The 26,001-nt window shown below is 38.3% G+C and overlaps 1 protein-coding gene across 1 annotated transcript; it reads left to right on the top strand.

The window, feature by feature from the left end:
• The first annotated feature begins 211 nt into the window (after positions 1–211).
• armc2 (armadillo repeat containing 2) lies at positions 212–25,741 on the top strand. The gene is made up of 18 exons (XM_015369784.1): positions 212–339; positions 4,964–5,202; positions 5,284–5,353; positions 5,516–5,681; positions 6,825–6,933; positions 13,346–13,407; positions 14,059–14,169; positions 16,063–16,247; positions 16,389–16,491; positions 16,622–16,836; positions 17,479–17,624; positions 18,699–18,798; positions 19,212–19,530; positions 21,054–21,176; positions 21,257–21,370; positions 23,149–23,281; positions 23,892–24,046; positions 24,702–25,741. The coding sequence occupies exons 2-18, from the start codon at positions 4,994–4,996 to the stop codon at positions 24,857–24,859; spliced, it is 2,478 nt and encodes an 825-aa protein (XP_015225270.1). The 5' UTR covers positions 212–339; positions 4,964–4,993; the 3' UTR covers positions 24,860–25,741.
• The last annotated feature ends 260 nt before the right edge of the window (positions 25,742–26,001 follow it).

Consider the following 26,001-nt stretch of genomic DNA (forward strand, 5'->3'; position numbering starts at 1 on the left):
CACATTACCTTATAATTACACGTGAATATCATAAAACAGGAAGTAAGTTTATTTTTATAGCAAGATGGCAAGTAGTGACAAAAGAAAACTACAAATTAAACCGGATTCTTTCTTTATCACATTGAAACTTTAGTTGCGGTTTCCTTCACAACCGTTAGAAGCAGCTGCGTCATCTTCAGTCGCGCGCCTCAAGCTCGTGCTCGAAGCCTTCGGTCTAGTTTACTTCTGATGGGAAAGTTGCAAGTTTCCGAAAAGTTTTCGCGCACCTTGTTATGTTTTGGTCTAAAATGAGGCTTTACTCCTGACTGATAAAGTTTCTCACTGAAAGAACTCTGTCCGGTGAGTGTTTCTGTTTTATTTTTGAACAAAAGCAGCGACAGGTTTCATTCAAGCATCAGACTCATCGACCGCTTCCTGGTGCTTTCGTGTGTTTATTGGTTAATTCAAATTCCGGCTGTTCTACTGGAGGAATATAGCTTCCTAGCAACTAAACTACTGGTGTAATAAACACATTGAGTTTCCAGCCCTAAATATTCAATGTGTTTGTCAGTCTTTTGTTGGAATTGGCCTCTGCGTTTGAAAGCGATATTTCTGTTACCATGGAAACGGGAGCGCGAACGCGCACGGGCTCTTTTCCACAGCCAGCAAGGCTTATAACTATGGAGAACCGACTCTGCCATATCTAAAAACAAATACAAAAATAAATAAATGCTCAATAAGTAAATAAGCATACAATTAATTGCCCCCCAAAATACAATAAACAAATAAATGTAGGTAAAAATTTATTTATACAGAGACAAATGTATATATCTCTTTTAATTAGCTTCTTTATTTATTCGCCTTTGTAATAATTACCTTATTTATTGTCCATTATAATCTTCAACTTTATTTATTTATTATTTTTTTAAGTATTTATTTCATGTGCATGTGATAATATTTTTGTCTGTTTTATTCTTCCTTTGTATTTTTTTACCCTATTTATTTCTTCAACGCTATTTATTTTTGCCTGTTGTTTTTACATCTCTGTATGCATTTCTGCCTCATTATGCAAATGAGGAAGGGCTGTGTCTTAGAGGTTCAACTTCCTTCAATAAATAAATAAGGTCATTATTACAAAGGCGGATAAATAAAGAAGATAATAAGAGATTCATACATTTGTCTCACTGTATATTTTAATTTCTACCTACATTATTTTTTTTTTTTTTTTTTTTTTTTTAGATATGGCAGCGTTGGTCCTCCATATCCATCAGTATGTTTGATTTAATTTAATTGCATTTCTTATTCTTACTCCTTTGACTAATACAATTTTGAGTGTAAATGAAATATTTTAGCCGACATTTTATATTTTTCTTCACGCGTGTAGGCTATAGACATATATTGGAAAATAAATAAAAAAATATTCAATATTGTTTTTATAACCCTAAGGTTATTTTGAAGCCTCATGATAACAAGTGATTTATTTTTTTGGAGGGGAAAAAAATGGAAATCATGGATGCAGCTTACACATAATATAGAGAGAAGAAAAATGTGTCTATTCAGCAGAGGATTGAGGCCAAAGGAAAAGTCAGCAAGAAATTTGTAAACATATCTCTATTTAAATGAATAAAGCAGGACAATAAAGCAAATAACTTGACTGTGCAAATTCTCAGTGATCTGGGTCATGGCGACCACGAAGCAGGAAAGCAACTGGACTTTTCTAAAAACTCACCAATTATCTTGCACACTCATCCAGAGGAACAAATTTAATAAAACAGACTTTGAGGTGTTTAACTCATTTGAAAAGTAAAGTCCATTGTCAGGTAAAATACCTTTTATGGTTTTGTAGTATACTATTTTTTTTTTTTTTTTTTGTAACCAAAAGCCCACCACCCTAACCTGCAACATAATAATGGATCAATGAGGTTTTATTTGATAACCAATGAGAAAGTATCTAACAAATTTGCAAATATGGAGGCTGATTTTGTTAATTTTGCAATTATGTTTCTGCCGAAACAATTTGGACAAATAGTGTCTTTAAACGGCATAATATTTCTCATTTGAGTTGAGTTCTGGACTTTAGACAATTCTGAATATGAAAAACCTTTCCATTTTACCTGTAGTTATATGTTTATGTTTTTTTTGGTAAAGCTGGAATATTAACACCAACCCTTTTGCAGCCTCTCTCAGTTGTGGAAATGCTTCCCCATACAGTAGAATAATACTGCCACAAGCATGTTTAACCATGAGGGATGGTGTATTTCTAAGATGGTACTTTACTGCAACATACTCTCCATGTAGGCAAAAACTTCAGTTTTGTCCAAAACAGTTCAGGGGTCCATTTTATAAACTCATACTCAAATTCTCAATTCTGAATTGATCTAACCTAAGGTTGGAAACTCTGAGTTTTTGATTTCACAAAGGCTGCTGTTAGTTAATTTAATCAAGTGTGAGTAAGTTGACCACATGTGCGAAACAAGTATGAAAAGCCATTGTCTGTGGAGCCCCAATTTGACAAGTCGACACGACAACAGAAAACAGGAAGTACCCATTTTACACCACTGGAACTAGAGATTTTATGCAGAAATGAAAAAACAAATTGGAGAAAATGTTTAAAATATGGAGCAACAGCGCTACAGCTGCAAAGGAGAGGGAAGATTGCTGCTCAGGGTAGTGCGTAGATTTATATTAAGTCCACTGTGACATTTATTATAAGCTCTCTCCTCTCTGTTGTTCCATCTGTAGATCATTAAGATTCTTCCTGGTCAAAATCACATCCCTGGTTGGAGCTGTAATAACAGATTTTCTAAATTACACTTTTGCTGCATAAACTGAATTTCCTAAATAAAAAAAAACAACAAATTTCACTAGTATGAAGTAAGTTTTATATGCCTAGAAATAATTACATATTTAAAGTGGCCGTTTTAACATGTATCAGCTTGACTGAATGTACATTTATGATATCTAAAACACATAGCTTCATAGTCAAAATAATACAATTGCTGACTAGTAACAATAGGAATATGGAGATTTATAAGCCATTTCTAGACATCTAGAATGTTTATTCAAGAAGTGAAGAATGTTTGTTTGAAATGGTCATTTTGATAAGTAAAAATGTTTTTTTCAGTTACTAGAAATACATATTCAGTCAAACTAATACGTTTCAAAATGGCCTGCCATAGCCTGTGCTAACCCAAGATAACATTATGGGGAAAACTAGTTTATTGCTTGAATGGTAGTGGTTTAATAATCTATTTAGGTGTAATCACCAATCAGCAGGTGAAGATGGAGTATAAATACATCTAACAGGTAGGAACTGTGCATCATTTCATGAGGTTCCTCCTCATTTTTTATCCTGTCTTCCATCACACAGTAGATACTAACTGGCTGTTTGCAGTCACTTCAGATGTTCTCATCCCAATCAGTGGCCGTTATTATCAGTCCCATAGAATGGCTTCAGATTGTGCCTCCTATATAACAGTAGGCTCGGTAGGTTGTTATGACCGAATGAATCCTTATCCTAACCATAAGCTAATTCCTTTTTTTCCTTTTTTATTTATGTGTAATCTGAAAATAACTTCAGTAGTTCTTGTAGTAAACAAACCGAAAACAGAAAATCACATATCTTTTCAACTGAGTTGTTTTAATCACCACATTAAATCCGTTGAACCTTCTTCCCTGATTTTCCTTTTTGAAAAGGACCCCAGGTTCCCCGGTTATTTGTATTCATTGTGCTCCTTATGTGGGTAAACACAGATTTTTATGGGTTTATCTCAACAGTTATGTTACTTTCTTACCTCTTTCAGATTGTTACTATAAGCTGTGGATGTTTGTTAATGAACACTTTCCTTGTCTTGTATGTTAATCTTCCTGGCATGTCCGTTCCTTCCTGTTTGCAGTTGTTTAGGGTTCTTGGTCTTTATGTGCTTTTTTTGATTAATGTACTCCATCTGTACGGAACAGCTGTATTTCTTCTGTGATTTAATTAAACACAGCTGGACTCTATTTAGCAGTGGTGGGGACCTGAGTCACAAGATTTTTACTCAGGTCAAGCTCGAGTCATTTAATTTGTGACTTTAGACTCAATTTTAAAAAAGGTGCCTCTGGACTTGAATTCACTGTCAAATGGTTCACTTGAAAATATTTTACCCGAAAATCTAGTTTAAAACACCTATTAACGGAAAAAGTGTGGACCAATAAATAATTTTACTCGCAAACTAGATGGGCCATGAGACACCCGTGTTTGATTTAAAGGGTTGTATGGTAATCTAAAGAAATTTAAAATAATAATAATAAATAAATAAATAAAGATTGCAGATGTATTAAAATTGGTAATTCAGTGGGAGCGAAAATGGGATACAATTTGGTTGGTTGGTGATGTGTGATTTAGAAACATCTAGTCCACGGGTGTCAAAGTGGTTCCAGAAAGGGCCGTGTGGCTGCAGGTTTTCTTTCCAACCAAGCAACAGCACACTAGACTCCAGTCATCTCATCAAGTGAGTCCAATCTGAACATGATGACTTATTGAGATGACTGGAGTCTGGTGTGCTATTGCTTGGTTGGAAAAAAGACCTGCAGCCACACGGCCCTTTCTGGAACCACTCTGACACCCCTGATCTAGTCTAAAGCAGAATTACTTTTATTTGCAATTATTGTGTGGAAATTAGGAAATTAACTCTGGTTTGTGCACCCACTGCTTACAGACATTCATATAAATAAACATACAAATAGCAAAATGTACAAATATGGATATTTAAACCCATTTTGTTATTTATCATTTCAGAAAGGTGATTTGTGGAGGGAAATTCTAAGTATTTTGTTACACCTTTTAATGGTGAAGGACAGATTACCTTAAAAATTTACTGAACCCATGACTAACTATTTTTTTTTTCATACTTAACTTGGTCAATATTCAAATTGTCCAACAACTGTCCTTTGTGCACAGTGGGCCATTAAAATGTGTACTTTACTGATCAATGTCTTCCAGGCCTGGATGATCAAACTCTGACTGAGCTCCATGGAGACGAAGCATGAGCCCTGCAGCCCTTTCGTCCAGCGCCCCAACAGTTTGAGGAAAACTTGTGCCGAGATAGTCAGAGAAGCCCGACTGTCTCTGCAAGTTCAGTCCACGAAGCGACCTTTTACTCCAAGAGATGGACAGAGGCAGCTTTTTGGAACAAACTCTGTTCGAGCACACCAAGACACCAGACCTCCATCAGCCTTTAGGTTATTAGCTAATTCCTATTTGTAAATAAAGTGCATATATTAAAATCATTGATTACATTTTTTTTTTTTTTTACTTTGCAGTCTTCATGCCCAGAACTTTGAAGCTAACTCCAGGCCCGGCTCAGGGACTCGCCTCTCACCCCTTAACCATGTACGTATGCTTCCCATAACCACATGATCAATAGGCATTTTTGTTTGTCATCAGTCAAGATTAATGGACTCTCCTGCAATTACTATAGATATTAAAAGTAAATTAATCATCTGATCAGCTTCTCAGACCACGAACATGTCTGCATTTTGTCTGTTTGTCCAGAAACCAAAGATTCAGGTCCCCTGTGATGCTGAGGATTCGTTTAAGGTCTTTCCTAAATCCCCCACTGGGCCGGTGGAAGCAAAGAAAGGGTTGGCACCAGCTCGGACCCGCCTCCTCAAGCCTGCATCTCTTCAGTCGCTGCTGCCTTCAGAAGCAAGCACAGATGGTAGGTAAAAAAATAAAAATAGTGTTGACTGATTTGAGAAAAGATACAGTAAATAGCTACAAAACGTAAAAGTGTCTTCATTACCCCTTCTGCTCTGTTGCAAATAAATGAAAGGCTCATGAAAACCGAAGTCTATTTTTATTTGCTTTACTGTGACGTTTGGGTCCAGCCATTGTTCTACAAAATACACTAGAACTGACCAAAGCAACTTTTGACTAATTATGAAGTCAAGTAAAAGGACACATGGGTTTTCAAAATATGTCAAATTAAACCCTGTAAATGGAGTTTTGATTTTCATTCAGCCTCCTGAGACAACAATTTGTGGAGCAAAATTGAACTGAGATTAGATTTTCCAATATTTTAGGAATCTTTCAATGTATATTTGGAGAGGGAATGTTTTCCCCATCCTTCTTTTTAAAGTGGCTCAGGGGCAGTCAGATGGGAGGGATACTAAGTTTAACACCAATTTTCAAGATTGTCTATTAGATTTGGGACGGGACTTCAACTGGAACATTTTAACAGTTCTTATCTTTCTATGGTAGCTCATGATGAATGTGCTCTCCTCGCCTGTCTTGAAGGTTTGGGTAGGTGGACATGTGGTAGGTTGATGTGCTGTACTCTTTCCATTTTATCGTTTGAAAACTGCAGCCTTCATGGTGCCACATTTCCACCTTTTCACTAATAATGAGACTTTGAAAGCCAAATTGTAGCAATGAATTTAAGGTGCTGGAATAAAAAGGGGCTGAATATAGAAATTCTATATATTTATTTCCTTCTCCTTTTATCTTTTACTAATGAGCTACTATTAAACAGAAGTTGGTGGGTGTAGCATGGCGAAAAAGAAGGGGAAAAGAATGAAGAGATGAGAATATTTTATTGAGTCAAGGTATTTGATCACTGTTGTTATGTAAGCCAATATATATTTTTTTGGAAGAAAAACCCCTGCTTTTCACAAAGTCTGCTGTTTTGACTTTATGTGAATTTCATAAGAGAGCACCATCTAACATTTGTGCTTGAATACTTGTACTTGAATGTAAGAGGATAAAGTGATTCTGTGTGAACTGATGCTTTCATTGTTAACTAAGGAAAGAAGTAGAAATATGGTCAACATGACTTTTTTCATCTTTTCTTCTTTAATCAAAGGGAAATCAAATCCAGGCCCAAAGAAAAAGCAGCTGTCTGCTAAACAACTTTGTAGTCCAGATCCCATAGGTCATGTAAAACCCAGCCCACCCAAAACACTTTGTAAAAGGTAAAACCTTCAGCACTATGTGTCCTTCACCCTCTCTCCCTCTTCTGCTTCTCCTTCTGCTTGACCTTAATGACAGCCCGACAATGAGTTTAAGATTTACTTGCACGTGAGGTAGCAGAGTTAGCCATTGCTAGATGGAATTGTCTTCCATTTTTGGCCTTTTATTCGATCTCTCTTAACCCATTCCTTGTTGCTCTGCCTCTTTGTAATTTTTCCACAAAGGTTCACCAGTTTTTCTGAAGGGATTTAATGTATTTGTTGGACTATTAGGCAGTTCAAATTCTTACCTACATATGTTAAAAAAAGTAGGAATGTATTCCAGTATGATATTTATTTAAGCTAAACCAGCCCATGAATCTTCTTTGATATGAACAATACTATTGTTGCTTCAGTTGGCCTTCTGGAAGATGAGGTTCTATCCAGTTTCAAGCCTTTTGCAGCTCTTCGTTTTCCTCAATCCATCCATCAAATCTAACAATCGGACCCTTGCAGTGCTCAAGCAGTATATCACCATAGCATGATAGTGTCACCACTAGACTTAGACTTAGAGAGATTTATTTTGTCATTTTGTATACACGAGTGTAAACAAAAAAAAAATTTGGTTTAAAAAAGCTCTAGACAATTTCATTTTTAAAGTGCATCCTTGAAAACAGTAATAAATACTTAAAAAATAGTAATATAAAACATATGACTGTATTTATATACAGTTCTAACATCAATTTTTTTAAATAAATAAAATAACCCATTTTACACAACATTCAGCAGTCGAATGGCAGTGGGGAAGAAACTGTTATGGAATCTGCTCGACGTGCATCAGATGCTTCGAAGTCTCTTCTCAGAGGGCAGCAGGGAGAACAGTTTATGGTGGGGGTGTGAGAGGTCATTTACGATGTTACGGGCTCGGGACACGCAGCGCTGGGATGAAATATCTTTAATGGAGGGAAGAGGAGCCCAGATGATCTTCTCTGCTGTTCTTACTACTCTTCTCACCTTCTTCCAGTCAGGGGTGCTGCAGCCTCCACACCACACAGTGAGACAGCTGGTCAGGATGGGTGGGGGCAGGTGGGCTCTCCTCATCTTCTGCAAGAAGTACATGGCTTTTGTGCTCTTTTGATCAGTGAGGTGGTGATTACATTCCAGGTGAGGGTGTCTGTGATGTGCACCCCCAGGAATTTGGTGCTGTTGACCACCTCTACAGCTGAGCTGTTGATGACCAGTGGAGCCTGGTTAGGCCGGTTCTTTTCTGAAGTCCAAGATGATCTCCTTCGTCTTCTCCACATTCAGGATCAGGCTGTTATCTTTGCACAAGTCGACCAGCTGCTCCACCCCCTCGCTGTAGCTCTGGTCGTCGTCATCACTGATGAGGCCCACCACCGTGGTGTCGTCTGTCACTATGTTACATCGTGGAGATATAACGCTTCCAGATATTTGGCAGTCTTAGTTTTTCACCACAATTAGAATTACAAATGTAAGCCTAAAACCTTAATATTTTTTCCATCTCATCAGAGCTACTGTGTCCAAGCCATGGTGTGTGGCAAACAGCCAACTAGACCCCTTTGAATATTGTCTTTGATCTAAAAATGCCTTACATTTCTATAAAATGTACTCCCTGAACTTTCTTTTGTGTTCTTAGGTCTTAACGTAGCTGTTTATTCATTAATGTTATCACTAAAAACCTCCCAGAGCTTCACTAATCATCTTATTTCATGCTGAGATTTAGTTATTAACTGGTTGACTCTAATTATGACTTAGCTGATGACTGAAGTCAGTGGGTTGCTGGATTTTATTCAGTGGTATTGGATTTAAAGGGGCAAAGCACAAATGAAATCAGAACATTTGTGGGGTGTGGAGACTTTTCCAAGATACTGTAGAGCAGTATGTGAATCTATAACTAAAAGCATAAATTCTACAACTTTATACAATCAAGCTCCTTTTAAACCACCATACACTTCGCTGTACACTACATCTTGGTCGCAGTTATATCCAGCTTCTTGGCAAGTTTCAAATCCAATTAATCTGCCTCCATCTGTCGATCTCCTCATTTGTCAGCTTTTACACTTTCCCAGCGCAGAGAGGCTAAAAGCTCTACTTTTTTTTGTCGACCTCATCAGCTGTGTGTCAGCTTGAGGGGCATATAACTCTACACATGATGTCAGGGGGCTGTTGTTACAATCCATCCACTTATCGATTTGCTAGGGGCAGCTGGACCTGTTAAAAGTGGAGGTGGGGGAGTTGGACCATAAAACATTTTTACAGGAAATCTGGTCCATTGCCCACTGCTCATACACCAACCTCACAACCACTTTCAAGCTATTTTAAAACACAAATGTTACTGGAACTTGTTGCTGACAAAGAGGGAGCCTACTTTAAAGAATCGTTCACTGATCACACTCCTGGGATCGGTTTCATTTTCATAAAATGAACATCGTGGAGAGAAAAAAAAAAGTGTGAGAGGCCTAAATGTAGAAGAGGTCTAGAACGATTAATCCCATATGGAAAAAATAAACTAATTTGATAATGAAATCACACAGGATTTTAAAATTGAGAACAACCCACTCAGAGCATTTCTTAAAACAAAACTGTACAAATATATATTTAAACAGTAATTTAAGATCTTTTTTTTTTTTGTAAAAATGCTCCATCCAGAACTCCTCAAGTGGGTAAGCTTTAGCTTCACCTGGTCTTTTTTCAACCTTACTTCACAGAAATTGAAATAGCCTGACAGATTTAATATGATGGCGTGGATAAGATATTTATAAGAGAGATTAGACAGCCCCTTGGTTCCCCTTTCCTCCAGTAAGCCAGAGCTCTACAGCTCCAAATGGCTCTCTATTAGATTTGGGTGCCCATCTGGGCAAGGCTGGCAGTGTTGGATATTGTGACTGCACTGAGCAGACCTAAGACAGGGATGAGGTCATGTCTCAGAGAATGCAGAATCACAAAGAGACCTTATTATCAGGACCTTAATCCTATCACATGAAGCCAAAGCGCTCCTGATGTTCAGTGTAGCATGGTTCTGCCAACTATCCCTGCTGCGTATCCCCTTTTAGTCATCTAATATGATTGAAAGCAAACATTTTCCTATAAAAAGACAAAAAAATTTCCCCAGCTGTTCAAAGGCTACTTTCTTTTTCTGGTCAGTTATGATGACCAAAATTGCTGATATTTTGGCAGGTTGCTCCTGACAGAACTAGTGTAACATAGTGTGGTTTGTAGGCTGCCTTGCTTCCTCACACACACCTTTACACTGTCGGCCACTAATTTGGGTATGAAGATCAGGTATTGTAAAGGCCACTACAATACACTGAAAGCATCATTCTTCCACCCATGTTCTTCATCTCTGCTATGGTTTTTATTTTAAGTTTGCAGCTCCTCTTTTGTTTTTTTTTCTTTTTGATCCAAATCTGATATTGCTTATAATATTCAAATTCATTCATTTTAGTTTTATCAGACCGCTTAATGCAGCTGCAAACAGCTTTCTGGCTTTTCATGGCCCTTTTGAAGTGGATGTGTTTTGCCTGCTGAGCAGCCCTTCAGTTTATGTTGGTACAGGACTTTTTTTTACCTTGAAAAAGATTTTCTCGGTTTCAGGGCGGGCTTTTCATATGGTCATCTCTGGGATACTGAATCTGTCACCTTCCTGAATGAGATCACAGCTCATCATTCCAGTGCTGTTCCACTGGTGTAAAATATTTGCGGTGACTTTCAGACACCTGGATATTGTATCGAAAGATAGCATTGTTGGTCCCCCTCATTTATTTAAGAAAAGCCCAGAGTGGTCACAGAAATCACTTGAAACTGAACAACTTAATAACAAATAAAAATTCTATGATGATAAACTTATAGAAATCAGACATTTCTTTTCAACCACGCTTCAAAAGAATGATTTGAAAAAAATAAACTAATGAAACAAGCCACAATATACGCAAAAGTAATGTTAGCCTTAACCTAATCTTGGTCAATCTTTTGAGGCAATCATGCAATCGAATGATTCCTGTAACAGTCGGTGAGACTTCTGCACTGCTCTGCAGGTCATTCTGCTCACATCTCATGAGCAAAGTGATCCACTTTTCTCAGGTATAAGGGCGCCTTTTCCAGAAGGCATGTTCCAGCTCCTTACAAAGATGATCAATAGGATTTAGGTAAGGGCTCATAGAAAGCCACTTTACAATAGTCCACAGTTTTCATCCCAGCTGTTTTTTGGTGTTTTTAGCTTTGTGTTTTGGGTCATTATGCTGTTGCAAGACCCATAACCTGCGACTGAGACCAAGCTTTCTGACACTGGTCTACGCGTTTCTCTTTAGAGTCCCTTCATAATCTTGAGATGTCATTGTACCCTACTGAGATTTAAGACACCCTACCCCAGATGAAGAAAAGCAGCCCCAGAACATTGTCTCCTTAATGTATCACAGTAGGGACAGAGTTATTTTGTAAATATGCTTCATTTTATCTTCTCTGAATGTCAAGCTGATGTGCCTTGCCAAAAAGTAAAATTTTTGTCTCATCTGTCCATGGGACATTCTCCATGAAGTTTTGTGGCTTGTCAACTAGTTCGGCAAATTCCAGTCTGGGTTTTTTTTTTTACAACAAGTGTTTCCTGCTTGGTGGTCTTCCATTAAGTCGACTTTGGTTCAAATACTGACGGATGGTCTGACTCAGATGTTCCTTGAGCATGAAGTTAACCTTTAATCTCTTTAAAATAAGTTTTTTAGGGCTCTTCTTTTACCATTTATATTTTCTGTCTCTTAATTTTCATCCCGTGGCCACATCCAAAAAGGTTGGCTACAGTCTATGAATCTTAAATTTCTTAATAATCTGTGCAACGTTAGTCACAGGAACATCAAGCTGCATATAGATGGTCTTAATGCCTTCACTTTTAACATGCTTGTCTATAATTTTTGTTCCTTTCTCCTGAGCCAACTCTTTCCTTCTCTTCCTCTAGCTCACGTTGAGTGTGGTAAACACCATCTCCCCAACCAGCACAGTGACTATCTGTAGTCTTAAATATGGCCCCTCTGACTCATTGCAAGATTGTAGACACCTATGATGGTAATTAGTGGAGACACCTTGATTTCACATGTTCCTTCGGTCACATGATTTTTAGTCTTCTCTAGAGGCATCATCATTTTTGTGCAGGTTTGTTTCATTAGTTTATTTTTCAAAATCATTATTTTAAAGCGTGGTTTAAAAGCAGTATTCGACTTTCTTTTTTTCATTTTCAAGTTACTTGTGTAACTATTGTGGATTTTTTTCTTCAACAAACGAGCGACACTAACGGGTTTGTCGTGTGTATATATAAAAGCCCAAATCTCGCCTGATTTCCCCCATATTTTCCACATCACACAAGGAAGAACTAAGAATGACTGTGACTTTATATACATCCACACGTCCATTTTTTAGTTAAATATAATGAATTAATTCAGAACTAAGCAGACAAGCTTTCTTAAATATTATCAAGCAATTTATGTCACATTGAAATAGGAACGAGGTATGTATTAATATTTGGTTTCAGCTGTAAAAACAGCTACAAAAAATAAACATATGTAAATACATGTTTGTGTCCACAGACTGCAGTCCTGTGAAGACAAAGAAGGGAACATAAATCAACATCATTGTTGACTTGTGTTCTCTATTTATCCGTACTTACTTATTATAACTACCCCCCCCCCCCCCCCACACACACACACACACACACACACACACACACACACACACACACACACACACACACACACACACACACAACAACCATCATGCGTTTCAGAATGACCTAGTAATTTGAGGCAAAGTTTTCCAAACCTTTAGAAACATGTGCAATCTGAAATGCAGAAGGAAAACCACAACATGCAGTATAGCATGCTGCCTGCCTGTGTTTTCAGCACTTCACTGGTGCTGCACAGAGACAAAGACAGTGGAGACAGCTCGCAGTGACAAAGCATGTACAGCTTTAACCAGACTGGCCACAGAGCTGAGATCTCAGTTCCTGTCGGTTGACGGACTGCAGAACGTTCTGCACAACAACTGCACAGTCACACAGCCAGATAAATAAAGGCAGCGGAAGGACATACGCCCACATGTATCTACTTGCGTGCAAATAATCTTACGTGTGCTCACATGCACATGAAAAAAACGGACTTCTCAGCACCTGCTCACAAGTTACTCCTCTGTTGCAACAGGGACACCTAGTGGTAGGAGAAAATATTCTGACAGTCGGGCCTGGGTATCTAGAAGAAGAGTCTTGTGATATAAATCAGTTTTAATTCCTCAAAATGTTTCATTTCCATCTTTCTCTCTTATGCATAATTATCTCAGGCTACTCCACATATAAGAACTGTGTGAAAATAGTTACCAAATGTTATGTAACTTGGCTCTTTGTGTTTTTTTTGTGTGTGTTTTTTTTTTGTTGTTACAGCAGTAAAAATACCGAGGCTGAGCGAGGCAGACCCACTGGCTTCAAAGCAGAACAAAAAACAGGTTTGTCCAGATCCATTTAATGGCCCTCACTGTTCTCTTATTTTTTCAACAAGCTACTATATTTATCAAGCAACAAATTGAACCTTTATTACATAACATAATTATCCATAATGTCCAATGTTCTTTTCATGCAAATAAAAAAACATACAGTAGGATAAATTACAAGAAATGATGCCGATTTTCACAGTTTGTACCATGCCTTGGTTCTCTGTTAATGTGAAAACTTCATCTTTTTAAACTTTGACTCAGGTGTCATCATTAATAACCCACTTTTTTACCATATCTTTAAAAAAAATCTGTCAATAGCTTAAAGAGAGAGGTCGGTTTCTGCAGCCACTGCTTCCTGTATCACACCAAGCAAGGTGGTATGCAAATATTTCGGAAAAAAGAACATGCATGGTGTTTGAGAAAGTAGAGACATTTGCTTGTACACACACACACATGCACACAGGTTTTTGTTCTCAGATGCAGCCTGTTTCATGTTGGTGCAGAAAGAAATAAGAGGAAGTTTAGCTGTGGATGGTGACCTTTTGCTGTGGCATCAAACTTCCTGCTGTTTTATTTTAAGATGATGAACTTGTGAACCTCCCTCACCAACTCTATGTTTGCAGGAGCTAACTAGCAAACTGCAATTGTCTCTGCATGTTTCAGAGCTGAGGTATGGAGACATCACCACATGCACTGATGAGGAGGATGCAGAGTCACTGGTGTGGAATAATGTGATTCTTCCTCTTCTTCAAGAGCTGGAGAGTGTGGCTGCAGGTAACTACACTGTGTTTGCTAAGTAAATGCAAACACACTGCATACATAACTCCCGATTCTTCTCACCACAATAATATATGTTTTTGTTCTTTGCAAAATCGAAAAATTCTTATTTTATATTTGATAAGCAATGGTGTAGATTCTGCTCTTTTTACTTGAGTTTAACTTATATTCCCTCCCTCATCTTTCCTTATTACATTTCATTTTCAACCAGCAGGCTGAGAAATTGATTTCTCAACATTGGCAGATAGTCATGCATAAAGACTCACAGGATGAAAAAGCACAGCCATCTCAGCCTCTGAGGAAAGACAAACAGAATAGTGTTATGTTTGGCGTCTGTACAGAATCTGTTCTTTTAGCCTGAAATGATGGTCTGGCAGCCATGAAATGAAATCTGTGTCCCTAAATATTTCAGCCCTCTACAAATTTAATGGAAATTTCATTTGAAAGATAAATATTAAATATTTATTGTACTAAAGGGCTGCTGGCTCATGCATTAAACACGTTTGAGACTGTGAGAAATTGCACTGAAGCGTAGAGTGTGAGACAGCGTTCAGCCTGTCTTAGAAATGGCCTCTTATTTATGCAAGGAAAATGTTTGGTTTCCCACAAAAACAGGAGGAAAAGACGCCACCCTTTTTTCTTCCTTTGCATCAGCTGCCTGTTGCTGTATTGTTCTTCTGCATTTTAGCATCGAAACTCAAAGCTGTTGCCCCAAAGGAGGAAGCCAAATTTATTTTCTGCTGACAAACACCAAGCTACATAAATAAAGCTCCTCAGCTCTGTGCCTTACAAAACTATTCATATCCCTCAACCTTTTTCCACATGTTCTAACCACAAAAAATGTATTTCATTTCATAAACTATCATGCTATAATGCATACATTTACTAGAAAGAAAGTAGGGGTGGATAAACATTTAATACCAATATATTTTGCAATATGATTTTGTTCAGTAATGGCAAAAATATTTCAATTAATATTACATTCTATGATTGAAAGCTTTATGTAGATTAATGTGTTTTGTCTTTTAAAGCAAATATTTCTAAAATGTTATTTATTATCATAAGTTTTGCAGGCATCTGCTGTTGTTATATTTGTCACTCTTTCTGAAACCTTGATCCGGTTGTTATGAATATTAAAACTATATTGCATGATTAACCCAAATAGGAAATATATAGCGATATAAATGTTGGCCCTATTGTTAAAAGAAGTGATGTTTTTATTTATGAAAACTAAACCATGTGACATGCATTTAGTACATTCTGCATCCATTTACTAGCCTGGAAAAAAATCCAGAGCAACCAGTTGCCTTCAGAACTCACTGAATAGTTACAAAAAAAACAGATACCCTAAAAGATGTGCAGCTATAGTTGCAGTGAAAGGCGGTTTTCCAGAGTATTGATCACTCAGGTGGGCTGATTACATACGCATGATCTAGCACTCATAATCTGAATAACAAAATGAACTCTGTGGTTTTATTTTTTTTTGAAAAAGTTAAAGAGGTGTGTTAGAACGGCCTAGTTAAAGTCCAGACCTAACTCAAGTTCAGGCAACATCTAAATAGCTGTCAGAGGCGATCTTGATCTTTAGCTATTTAACAAAGAAAGCTCCAACAATATTTACATTTTCAGTTGTGCGAAACCTTTAGAAACGTGCCTAGCAGCACAATAGAGTTGGTATTCAGCTGAACAAACTACTGAACACAATTCCTTTCGCATTTGTCAGATTTATTTACTCCTTCTAAAGTCACACAGCTTACAAAGAGACATTTTTGCCAACACACACAACAGATGTTTTTTTGTTGTTTCCTTTTTTGTGTTTCTGTCAGTTCTGTCACCTTATTTAGACCTATACCTGACATGATTACTTTGCTGTGTTTTTGCCATGCCTAGGCAGCTTGGAGGGCTCAGTGGACCGCATGTGTGTCCTGTGTGACCGTCTGCAATGCACCTTGGCTGACGCGGACATGCTCAGCCGACGCTGTAAGCAGAGGTCTGGGATCCTGCGAACTCTGTTCCGCCTTGTTGATCTCCACTCTGCCCAGCTCAACCTGCATATCGCAGAGCTCTGCCTTGCAGTGAGTGATGTAGAAGTTTGCAGAGGCGTGGGTGGATGGTTGTCAGCATGTCTGCCGTAAATCTCTATTACAAAGAAGCAGGAGGCATCTTGATGTGAAATAACTGAAGTGTTTTGCTTTGTTATCTTCTTGTGTTTCCAGCTCAGTGTGAGTGGAAACAACCTGCTGAACATCTGCAAGCTCATCTTCCAGATCAGCCGCAGTGAAAGCAACGACAGCCTCTTTGAGAAAAACTCCATCATTGGTCAGATTTTCATGGTTTATGGCTTTAGGTCCTAAAATATACTCCATCATGTGTTATAATTTTCTTTTTGGAGTGTCATTGTGTTTATTAACACTAATAAGACTGAACTGCATGATTTTTTTGTTTCTAGATTCATTGCTGTTGGTGCTGAAGAATGAAGATGTGTCTGTTTCTGGCGAAGCCCTACTCTACTGTGTTGGTACTTTAAAGTTCCTCTCTGGAAATGCTGCGATCCTCAGGCTCCTACTGGCCAAGAACTGCATTGGTGTTGCACAGGAACTCATCCAGAAGCTCTGTATGGTGGAAGACGGCCACATGACTGTAGCAGGACACATCCTCGTACAGGTTTGTCTCAAACCTGACCACTTCTCCAGCGTAGGCTAATGATTTTTGTAAAGTTAAACTAATCTTTCTGTTTTTCATGTTTCTCTTTAAATGTTTGCCTGAGTGATAACCAAAAAGCTGTTGCGTGTTACTAAAGAGGAATCAAATGTTGCATGATTTTTTTTTCAGGGTTTTTCTTTCTTTGTTTGTTTGTTAGCTTTTAAGCTAAGGGGGATTTTCCAACTATTAGGTGAAAATGTTGTTGTTTATGTCTGCCACATTGCTGCTCTTCAAGCCTGTTACTTTCTGTAAACCAGGCCGGTCCAAAGCACTATGTGCTCCTCTTTGTTGAACATGATTGCTTGAAACCACATAAGCTGGCCCAAACATCTTGAACCAGTCTGTCATTTGATATCTAGCACAGCTCATTACCCTGTTAAAGGGCACACTGCAACGTTCCTCAGCTTTAAGTATGGCCATATGTTAGGAATTACAGTTTCCTTCTTGTGATAGAATGATTTATTTCCTTACTAAACTTTTTTTTTCTGTGTGCAAAACCCTGAAGGCTACAGGCTGTTCTTCTTTTTCCAAACATCTCATCCTCCTTTATTTTTTTAATCCCTTCTCTCTCTCTCTCTCTCTCTCTCTCTCTAACCGCGACAGCTGACAGCCACCCTGAGGAACCTTGCAGATCATCCTGATTCCCGCACACTGTTTGTTTCCCTCTACGTTATTCCAGACCTGTGCTTGGTGTTGCATCGTTACTGCGAGGACAAAGATATCTGCACTAACATTTCCAGAATTTTCAGGTACATTGTCTTTATTCTATGATTCATAATTGTAATAAAAATTGATCTTTACTCTTTTATTTTTCCACATTAGTTCTTCTTGCTAAATGAGGTATTGTCTCTCAACGAGAATCAGAGCTGTCAAAAGATCCAAGGGCGGTTATAAAACTGCCTTGATCTGAAGTGGTTACACAGAAACAGAAACAGTTTCTGTTTGCCTTTGTCTGCACTCATCAAAGTTTCATGTCTAAAGCTCTTACTGCCTTGTATTGAGCTCCATCCATCTTCTAATCTTCTCTAACGAGCGTATGTGTCCCTGAGGGAAGAAAGCGTCCTCACAGCATGATGCCTCTACCATCATGTTTCATCATTGAGTTGCAGCGTTCAGGGTTAGGTGTGGTGTAAAGTTTCAGCACACACAGCATGCAGAGGTTTTTTGTGTCTCCTACATGACTTGTGGTGAACTGCAAACAGTATAACATCTGCCTTTTTTGGGGCCAACTTCTATAGAGGTGGATGTTTGAAGTTCACAACTAACAGTTGTGCTGTAAACAAAACCTCCTATCCAAATTGTGGATCTCTGATGCTCCCGACACAGTTTTTTAAGCTCCTTTGATGCTTTACTACGTATCGGTCTACCTTTCTCAGCCTGTGTATTTCCATTAATGGTTTTGTCCTAATATATGAATATCAAATTGAATATAGCTCTATCAAAGGTTTAAAGATTGGCTTATTTGTTTATAACTTAACCCTGATGCAACCTTAGCTTATCTCTGACCTTTTGACTGTGTTACTCTATAATGCTGTTTGTTCACCACTGTTCATTTACAAACCACCAAAGCCTCACATAGTAGATTTTTATTTATGCTGAGGCTAAGTTGAACACTAGTGGACCTTAACTGCTACCACTCAATGCAGCAGCTGATTTGAAATCTAAGAAAGGAGAAAAGGTTCAGGTTAGGGTTTCTTTCCCAAGCTGTTAAAATGTGGAAGAAGTCTGCCTCTCTCTTTATTTGTTTGATCAGTTAGTCTCCATAGCAGTGTGCTCAGTGGGTTGATTGGTCAGTGGTATTTAATGTCCCCTCTCTCCCTCAGTAAACTCTCCTCTTACTCCGAGTGCTGTCTCGCTTTGGCCCGGACCCCCAACTGCTACTCTCTAATTTTAGATCTGCTGAGCAAACATTACCAAAAGCAGGTGAGTCCACAAGCCCCCTCTGTGTTTCTCATGCGTTCTTTGCTCTATAAGGAGAGCGTACATAGTGTTTTGGGTTTTTTTTTTCTCTAAAAACCTAGAAGAACATAAGAAGAATAGAACTGGGGTGCTTGAGTTGAGCTATGAGTAAAGGGGGCCTAAAATTTGATTGGAGGAAAGCAGCAATAAGGATGAATAAAACATTTATTTTTCTGTGATTTGTCTTGTTACAGCATCATAAATGCTTTTTACCTTTTGAATAATAGAACCACTTCTTTAGGTGCTTGACTTTGAGAAACTAACTTTGATCTCTGAGAATAATCTGAACAAAAACGATCCTAAGTCATGTTTTTAATTTTCAGTAAATCCTATCAGTTTAAACAGGTAATTACAGACACTTCCTTATGTCTCCACAGGACCTCGTTGTACGTCTTCTCTTCACCCTCGGGAACCTGACAGCCAGAAGCGACGAGCATCGGCAGCAGCTCTTTCAGTGCAACAACTGCATGCCCACTCTTCTCCAACTTTATAACAATTACCAGAGGAGAAATGTATCATTAGGCACAGCCTTCCAGAAAGAGGCGCCTTCCCCTAGAGAACCTGCTGCTGATGCTCTGATCGACGATGTGCTGGTGAAGCTGGTTAGGGTGCTGGCAAACATGAGCATCCACCCAACAGTTGGTCCATCACTGGCTACTAATGCAGCATGCATTCAGCTTCTGATGGAGACATTAGGTAAGAAGAGAAAAAAAAACTTGAATTACTGAAATAAATAAATAACAAGCATGAAGAGACTTTTTTTAAGCCCTCTGTCTGCAGTCCCACAACCTATCAAATTCACCAAAATTTTTGCTTGGAATAAAATATAGTCTTTCAAAAAAAGCATAGAAACCAATCATGTTTGACTCGGTATCAAGCAAGGGGCTTAAACTTCCCTCTGAATGCACATGCATTAAAAGTAAATAAAATATAGGTGATTTTAGATCTGTACATCCCTTTACTATTGCTGCCCTGTACAGCGGCCTATATCTAAACAGCAATTGGTTTAAGAAAATTAGTTCTGATTAGTTTAAAGTTAACTGTTTAGTGGAGTTTTACGTTTGCAAGGTAGTCAACCACTTCCCCAGTGCTGGGAAACCCATTCCTCATTTTGTCAGTTCTCACCATCTCTGTGCTTTCTGCTCGATAGATCACACATCCTCCTTTGGTCTACCTGTTTTTGTAATTCTGACAGAGCAAAGTGCTTTGCTGCAGGAGCAGGATGTACTGTCACTTCTCAGAGCTGACTTGGTTTACTTGCATGAATTTCTTCCATGTGGTTTGTTGGTTTAGGACAGGTTGAGCTGATATGTAGGAGGGTGTGAAACTGTTGTGTGCTGTTCGCCTCCTACACTTAACTCTGAGACAGTTGGAGGAGAAACATAAACAATTGGAACTAAAAGAGTTAAAAAAAAAAAAATGTGAAAAAACAACGAGCAACATGTCATGTACAGTAAGTATATTCTGTTAGTGAAACCTGAAAAAAAGCCGTGATTTATTGAGCATGAAAACCTAAACGACAGATACGAGCACCAAAGACGGGAATGAAAACTTTCAGTAAAAGATGAAAAAGCAAACTTGGCAGATTGATGTCCTGTTTTGAATTCACGCTGCACCGAGCTGCTATTTGTTGCACAGTTTCGAGGGGGGGGCATCAAAACAAAGCACCATTTCCAGTCAGAACCAGAAACAAAATTCTGTGAGGCACAGGCGCCGGCTGACAGCTCGACCGCAATATCTGCGATTTACGACCGATTACACGGCATGTGCTGCTATATCAGGAACAGACTTCATTTAAAGCCTGCTCTCAGTGGCGTTCTTCATTGGGCTTCATCACATTGACCTTTGTATTGTCACACCGCATCAGGCTGAATCTAATATGAAAGGCACCAATATTTGCTTTAGTTCTATTTCTATTCTGAAGAGCTTTGAGATCCATTAAGAGCCGCTGTTTCCATCGGGTTAAACTTCTGTCAGTCTCCCTTATGAAATATTTGCCAGAGTCATCTATTGATTAACTTAACATTGGAAACTTCATTGGAGGAAAGAAGCAACCCCAGATATTCATCTTGGCATTCAGAGATTAATCTCAGATTATCTGCATGTCTGTCCTCTTTTACATAATTGAGAGAATGTGTTTTCCCTAGGAGTCATACAAAACGTGGTTTCTATTTATTCTTTAACTTGTTTTCTCTTTTTTTGTGACATTTGGGTAACAGAGCTGAGGTCTGTAGAGGAGAGCGAGGAGCTACTGGTGAATGTCGCTGCTGCCATTAACAACCTCTCCTTTTACCAAGAAGAAACCTCTGAAATCAGAAACAAGCATCTCATCATCGCAAACTGTAAAACTAAAAGAAAATCTGAATTTAGATGAGGTAGAGAGATTTATCTGGGACTAATCTACGTTTCCTTTGGGTTACAGCGATGCTGAAATTGATGCTTAGTTCAAGCATGGACGCCATATTAGAAGCTACTCGTGTTTATGGAAACTTGTCCCTACATAAGGATGTGAGGGAGTTTGTCATGCAAAATGAAGGTATGTGTTCAACAGAAGAATAAATCAACACTTAACTAATTAGGTTTGTTCTAAACTAAGCTTGGTTTTCCTTTAGTGTTGTAGTAGAGTGAGCTGGTAAACCTGCTGCTTCATATCCTGACCTGCTCATCTGTGTGTTGCTTCACAGCAACTTGCATTTATTACTGACATTATCACAAAAACAATCATAAACAACCTTGATGGAAAAGTCCTCGACCAACATGTCTGCACATTTACATGTACAGAAGTCGGTCATCGAGGAAGTTCCCCTGGGAATTTCTTTTTCTTTTACTAACATTTGTCAGCAGTGGCTTGAATGTATTAAATATAAGGAAGTTTAAATTAATTTACAAACTTTTGCATAATTTTCTTTTCTTGTCAATTTCTTCACTATTGTGAAAACAGGCCAGTAAAGTTGTAGTGTGTAGCTGCTATCTACAGGAAACGTAAAAGTAGACGGCATGGTTGAAGTCAGATAATTATGCAACATTTATTCTCACTATTTTATATTGAGTTAGATGTAACTACTATCCACTCTCTAGGCCACTGATAGCTTAAATCTTAAAGGTATAGTGGAGGATTTTTGCAAATATTTGAAAAAACCCGCCCTCTCCACTTTGCACAACCCTGTTCCCGCTCCTGAGAGGGAGCATGCACAAGCCCATTTCTACTTGTGCACGTGATGCAAACAGCACACAAAGTTGCTGTTTGCAGCGCTCACGTGAGCTTACTTTCAAAAGGAAGATTTGCAATCTCTCCACTATGTCAGACTCATCACCGGTAGTAATAATATTAATACTAATAGTTGAAGTTTCTTCATCACACTGTAGAAATTTACCTCTGCATGCTACCCATCCCCTTGGGGAGCAAAGTGATGGGGACAAGCATTTCAACCAGAAGGATTGACAATTAGTAGGACCATTTATTTAGATGATCCATCTGGAAAAAAAGAACATCCTCCACTACCCTTTAAACATTTGGGTGAAATGGAGACACACTTATTAGCAGTGCTTCAAGCACACTGCTTCATTATTTGGCATCACAAAGAAAAGGATCTATCAGGATTTCAGGAGGAGCACGGATCTCCACAGGTCTCAGTCATTCTTGTGTACAATTTCCAAATGAGTTCTTTATCTTTTTAGCAGGGAGCTGGTAAGATATTCATTATCTACAGTGAAATAAATCCTGTACTGTCAAGGATTTAAAAGATAGAAAACCCACTTTGAAAGCCAAATCTGCAAAGCAGCGTAAGAAACCAGATTATAGTTTGTGAACTCAGACAGTCTAGAGGGAGGCTCTTACGTTTATAGACGCATCACATGATCTGATCAAACTTAAATTCCAGTGTTTAGCCTTAATAGCCATGGGAAAAAAACTTCATCAACTTTTGAAATTTTGAAGCAACACGAGTTAAAAAGTTAAACGCATAAGTACATTTTGGATTAAATTAAAATCAAAGTTTTGAAGCAGCCATCAGTCCCGTGACCCTAACTACTGCACAGCAGGAAGGATTTGGTTGGATTCAGTGTAGAATAGGGAGAAACAGTGGTTTACTGTGATTCACATATGCAGTATTACGGTGTTATACAGCCTATGTGAATCTTTAAGCTGTAATTTACCTTAAAAAAAACTCTTTAAAACAAGGCAGTGTGAGGATCTGTTTATCACACCCAAGCTTTTTATCTTCAGGGCCAACTCTGTCACAGCATAAACATGCCTGTTCACTCTGCTGATAGCTGCTTCTTATCTCCCCTTTTTGTCCACATCCTCTCCCTCAGTGCACAAGTTTGTGGTGACTCTGCTTGACTCAAAGAGAGCCGAGATGTGTTTTTCCGCCTGCGGGGTCCTGACCAACCTTGCTCTGGACCCTCCCAACAGGGTTCGTCTTGAGCTGGAGGGGGCTTCTGCAAAGTAAGGACAAAAGCACTTGATAAATAGCCTTCTGTAAAACATGCTTACTCAGAGAAGCAATTGTGGTTTGAAGGCACAATCATCTGTACCTACTGCAAAGCAAACATTAAAACTCAGCAGTCTTACATGTACATATTAACAGGATTCCTCTGAATGGCAGATTGGATCAGTGGAAGATTGGAGAAAAGCATAAAGTTTATCTTAATAGCAAAACAGAGCAGGGCTGAGGTTTATCTAAAGATATTTCAGCTATTAAATGGTATTTTATAGCTGAGACTATATATAAAAAAGAAGTGTATAAATAATAGATCTGTAGCTGGAGGCATAGGACAGAAAACTTGGCTTTTTCCAAAAGTTGTTTGTTTAGTTTCTAGATTAATCTGTGTATGTTTAAATGATGACATCTGAAGCTGAAAAAAATATTTTTTTTTTTTACTATTCTTGCCTGACGACTAAGCACCACTGGAACAGCTGATTTTATTTCCACCTCCCACAGCCTCTGTTTTTGTCCAAATGAATGTCCAGTGAAGGGCACTTAATGTGCACCACCCTGATTGTCATGTGAGTTCTCCTTCCTCGAGTCACATGAAGAGTTTGTGTGTGTGAGCAGGTTGGTGGACTGTCTGAGGGATTTCGGGCCAGCTGACTGGCAGTTGGCAGGCCAGGCCTGTCAGGCCCTGTGGAACCTGATTGGTCACGGCGCCGACAAGCTGCTTCAGACAGAGGAGAGAGAGACGCTGCTGGAGATCCTCATCGCGTACTCAGGTCGGTTTTATGACTTGCCCTTACATAACCAGGGGAGGGATGCAAACTGGAACAGAACACATTCACACGTCAATCTGTCACCTGATGGGAAAATGACACATTTATTATAAATATATCAATGTTATACTGTGACTCGCTGAAGTAATTACACCATTCTAACCATTTCATTCTACACAAACTTACATTGTTTAAACTGGATTTAATGTAATAATGTTGACACAAAGTATTGGATAAATGTAAGCTAATAATAAAGGATTTTTCATTTCTTTTTTTTTTTACAAACAAAAAAGCTTTAAATCTTTTCTAGAATCTGTCTTCCACCTTTTTAGTGTTTATAGTTTCCTGCTGTAACTCCAACCTTCACCTCAGTCTTTTCAGCCTCTTCTTTTTAGTTTACCCTTTATTTACCTCCATCCATCTTATCAATAACTCTATTGCATTAGACCTCTGCAGCTCCTCCATTGTCACCATGGGTCTATTTGCGTTTTTCCAATTGATCAAGTATCAGAATCAAAGGAACTGAATCCAATGGCTTGATGCACATTGAACCTTGTTACCTTTTTTTAATTTAATTTATTTTACACAATGCTTTTCTGTCACATAAAAAGTTTTAAATGCCTAAGATCTCTTTATTCACTTTTGTTTTTTTCATTAGATGAAGAGGAGGCTCTGAAGTGGAGACAGAATGAAGATGAGCCGGATTTCCACAGAGTGTGCTGGGAGTCAGAGTTTTTACCAGTTGCTCAAAAATTGATAAAGGTATTCGATTCCCGAGGAAATGAGGGCTTGACACGATCAGTTTTGATTGCCTAGAAACGTCTGGTTTGTTTTCATCCAACATGCTGAGTACAGAGAGCTCCTGCAGAAAACATCAGAAAAAAGAGCTGCTCATCATCCAGCTGACGTCAGTGTTCAGAATGACTGAAAGCTGCTGTTTTTCACAGAGGATGAGGTCACAAACATTTTTACAGGAACTTCAGGTTGGGAACATGAAACGTGTGGTGGTTAATAATTAATGAGTGGACAGAACATAAAATGAAGTCTGATAAACGTGTGTATATATTTTATATTCTTTAAAGGTGTGAATTACTGTAAATATTGTATCTACTCTGTTTAACTCCAATGAAATTATTTATTCTATACAGTATTTAAACTAACTGACTTGTTTCAGTTACTCTGGACCTTAGATGAACTTTTCAAGCTTTTATCCATGTAGACTTCATTTCATTCTGTGTGGTAGATACTGAAATGATAATGTAGACTTCAAAACAATTTATCTCCTGGAATAAAGATTGTACAGTAACAGCTGGACATTAAGAACTTGTGTTTGGAGAAGTAGTGTAGAAAACAAGTAGTGTTTTAGTCGGGACCAAGACTTTATATGGTCTTGGTCTCTAAAGGCCTCGTCTCTGTACCCCTTGGTCTTGGTTGGTGTGGTTTTGACTTAAACACTAAAAACAAGGAACGAGTCTTTAGTCATTTGCTTTGTTAAAGCATTTATTGTTACACAGATAAGGGGCAAGGCAAATGTGCACAAGCTGCACTGAACAGCCAGCATTTCATAAGTCACATTACTTAAAAAATATAAGAGAAATGTCACTTAAAGTTATGATAGTTTCCCTCACTTTCAGCACAATAGTGACCTGTAATAAGCACAAGACAAGCCCATGCTTAGAAAAAAAAACCTAAAAGAATCAGACCATCCCCCTCTAGTACAACAAATTGGTTGATAGCGATGTTGTTCAGAAAAATAACCTAATCCATAAAAAACTTGATGGGAGCCGTAAAATGTTGGACCAAGAGATGACTCCTAATTCCTGATGGTGAATATGCATTGAACAACAAACCCTTTGTGGTGAGTTAACATGGTCAGGAGCAAAACAAGACTTTGACCTCAACACAGGAAAAAGGGACCATTAACTCATCCTCTGCAGCTTTGAAGCATGGACAGTAAA

The sequence above is a fragment of the Cyprinodon variegatus genome, unplaced genomic scaffold (genome assembly GCF_000732505.1).
Source record: "Cyprinodon variegatus isolate N-32 unplaced genomic scaffold, C_variegatus-1.0 Scaffold38, whole genome shotgun sequence".
In the NCBI taxonomy this organism is placed as follows: Eukaryota; Metazoa; Chordata; class Actinopteri; order Cyprinodontiformes; family Cyprinodontidae; genus Cyprinodon; species Cyprinodon variegatus.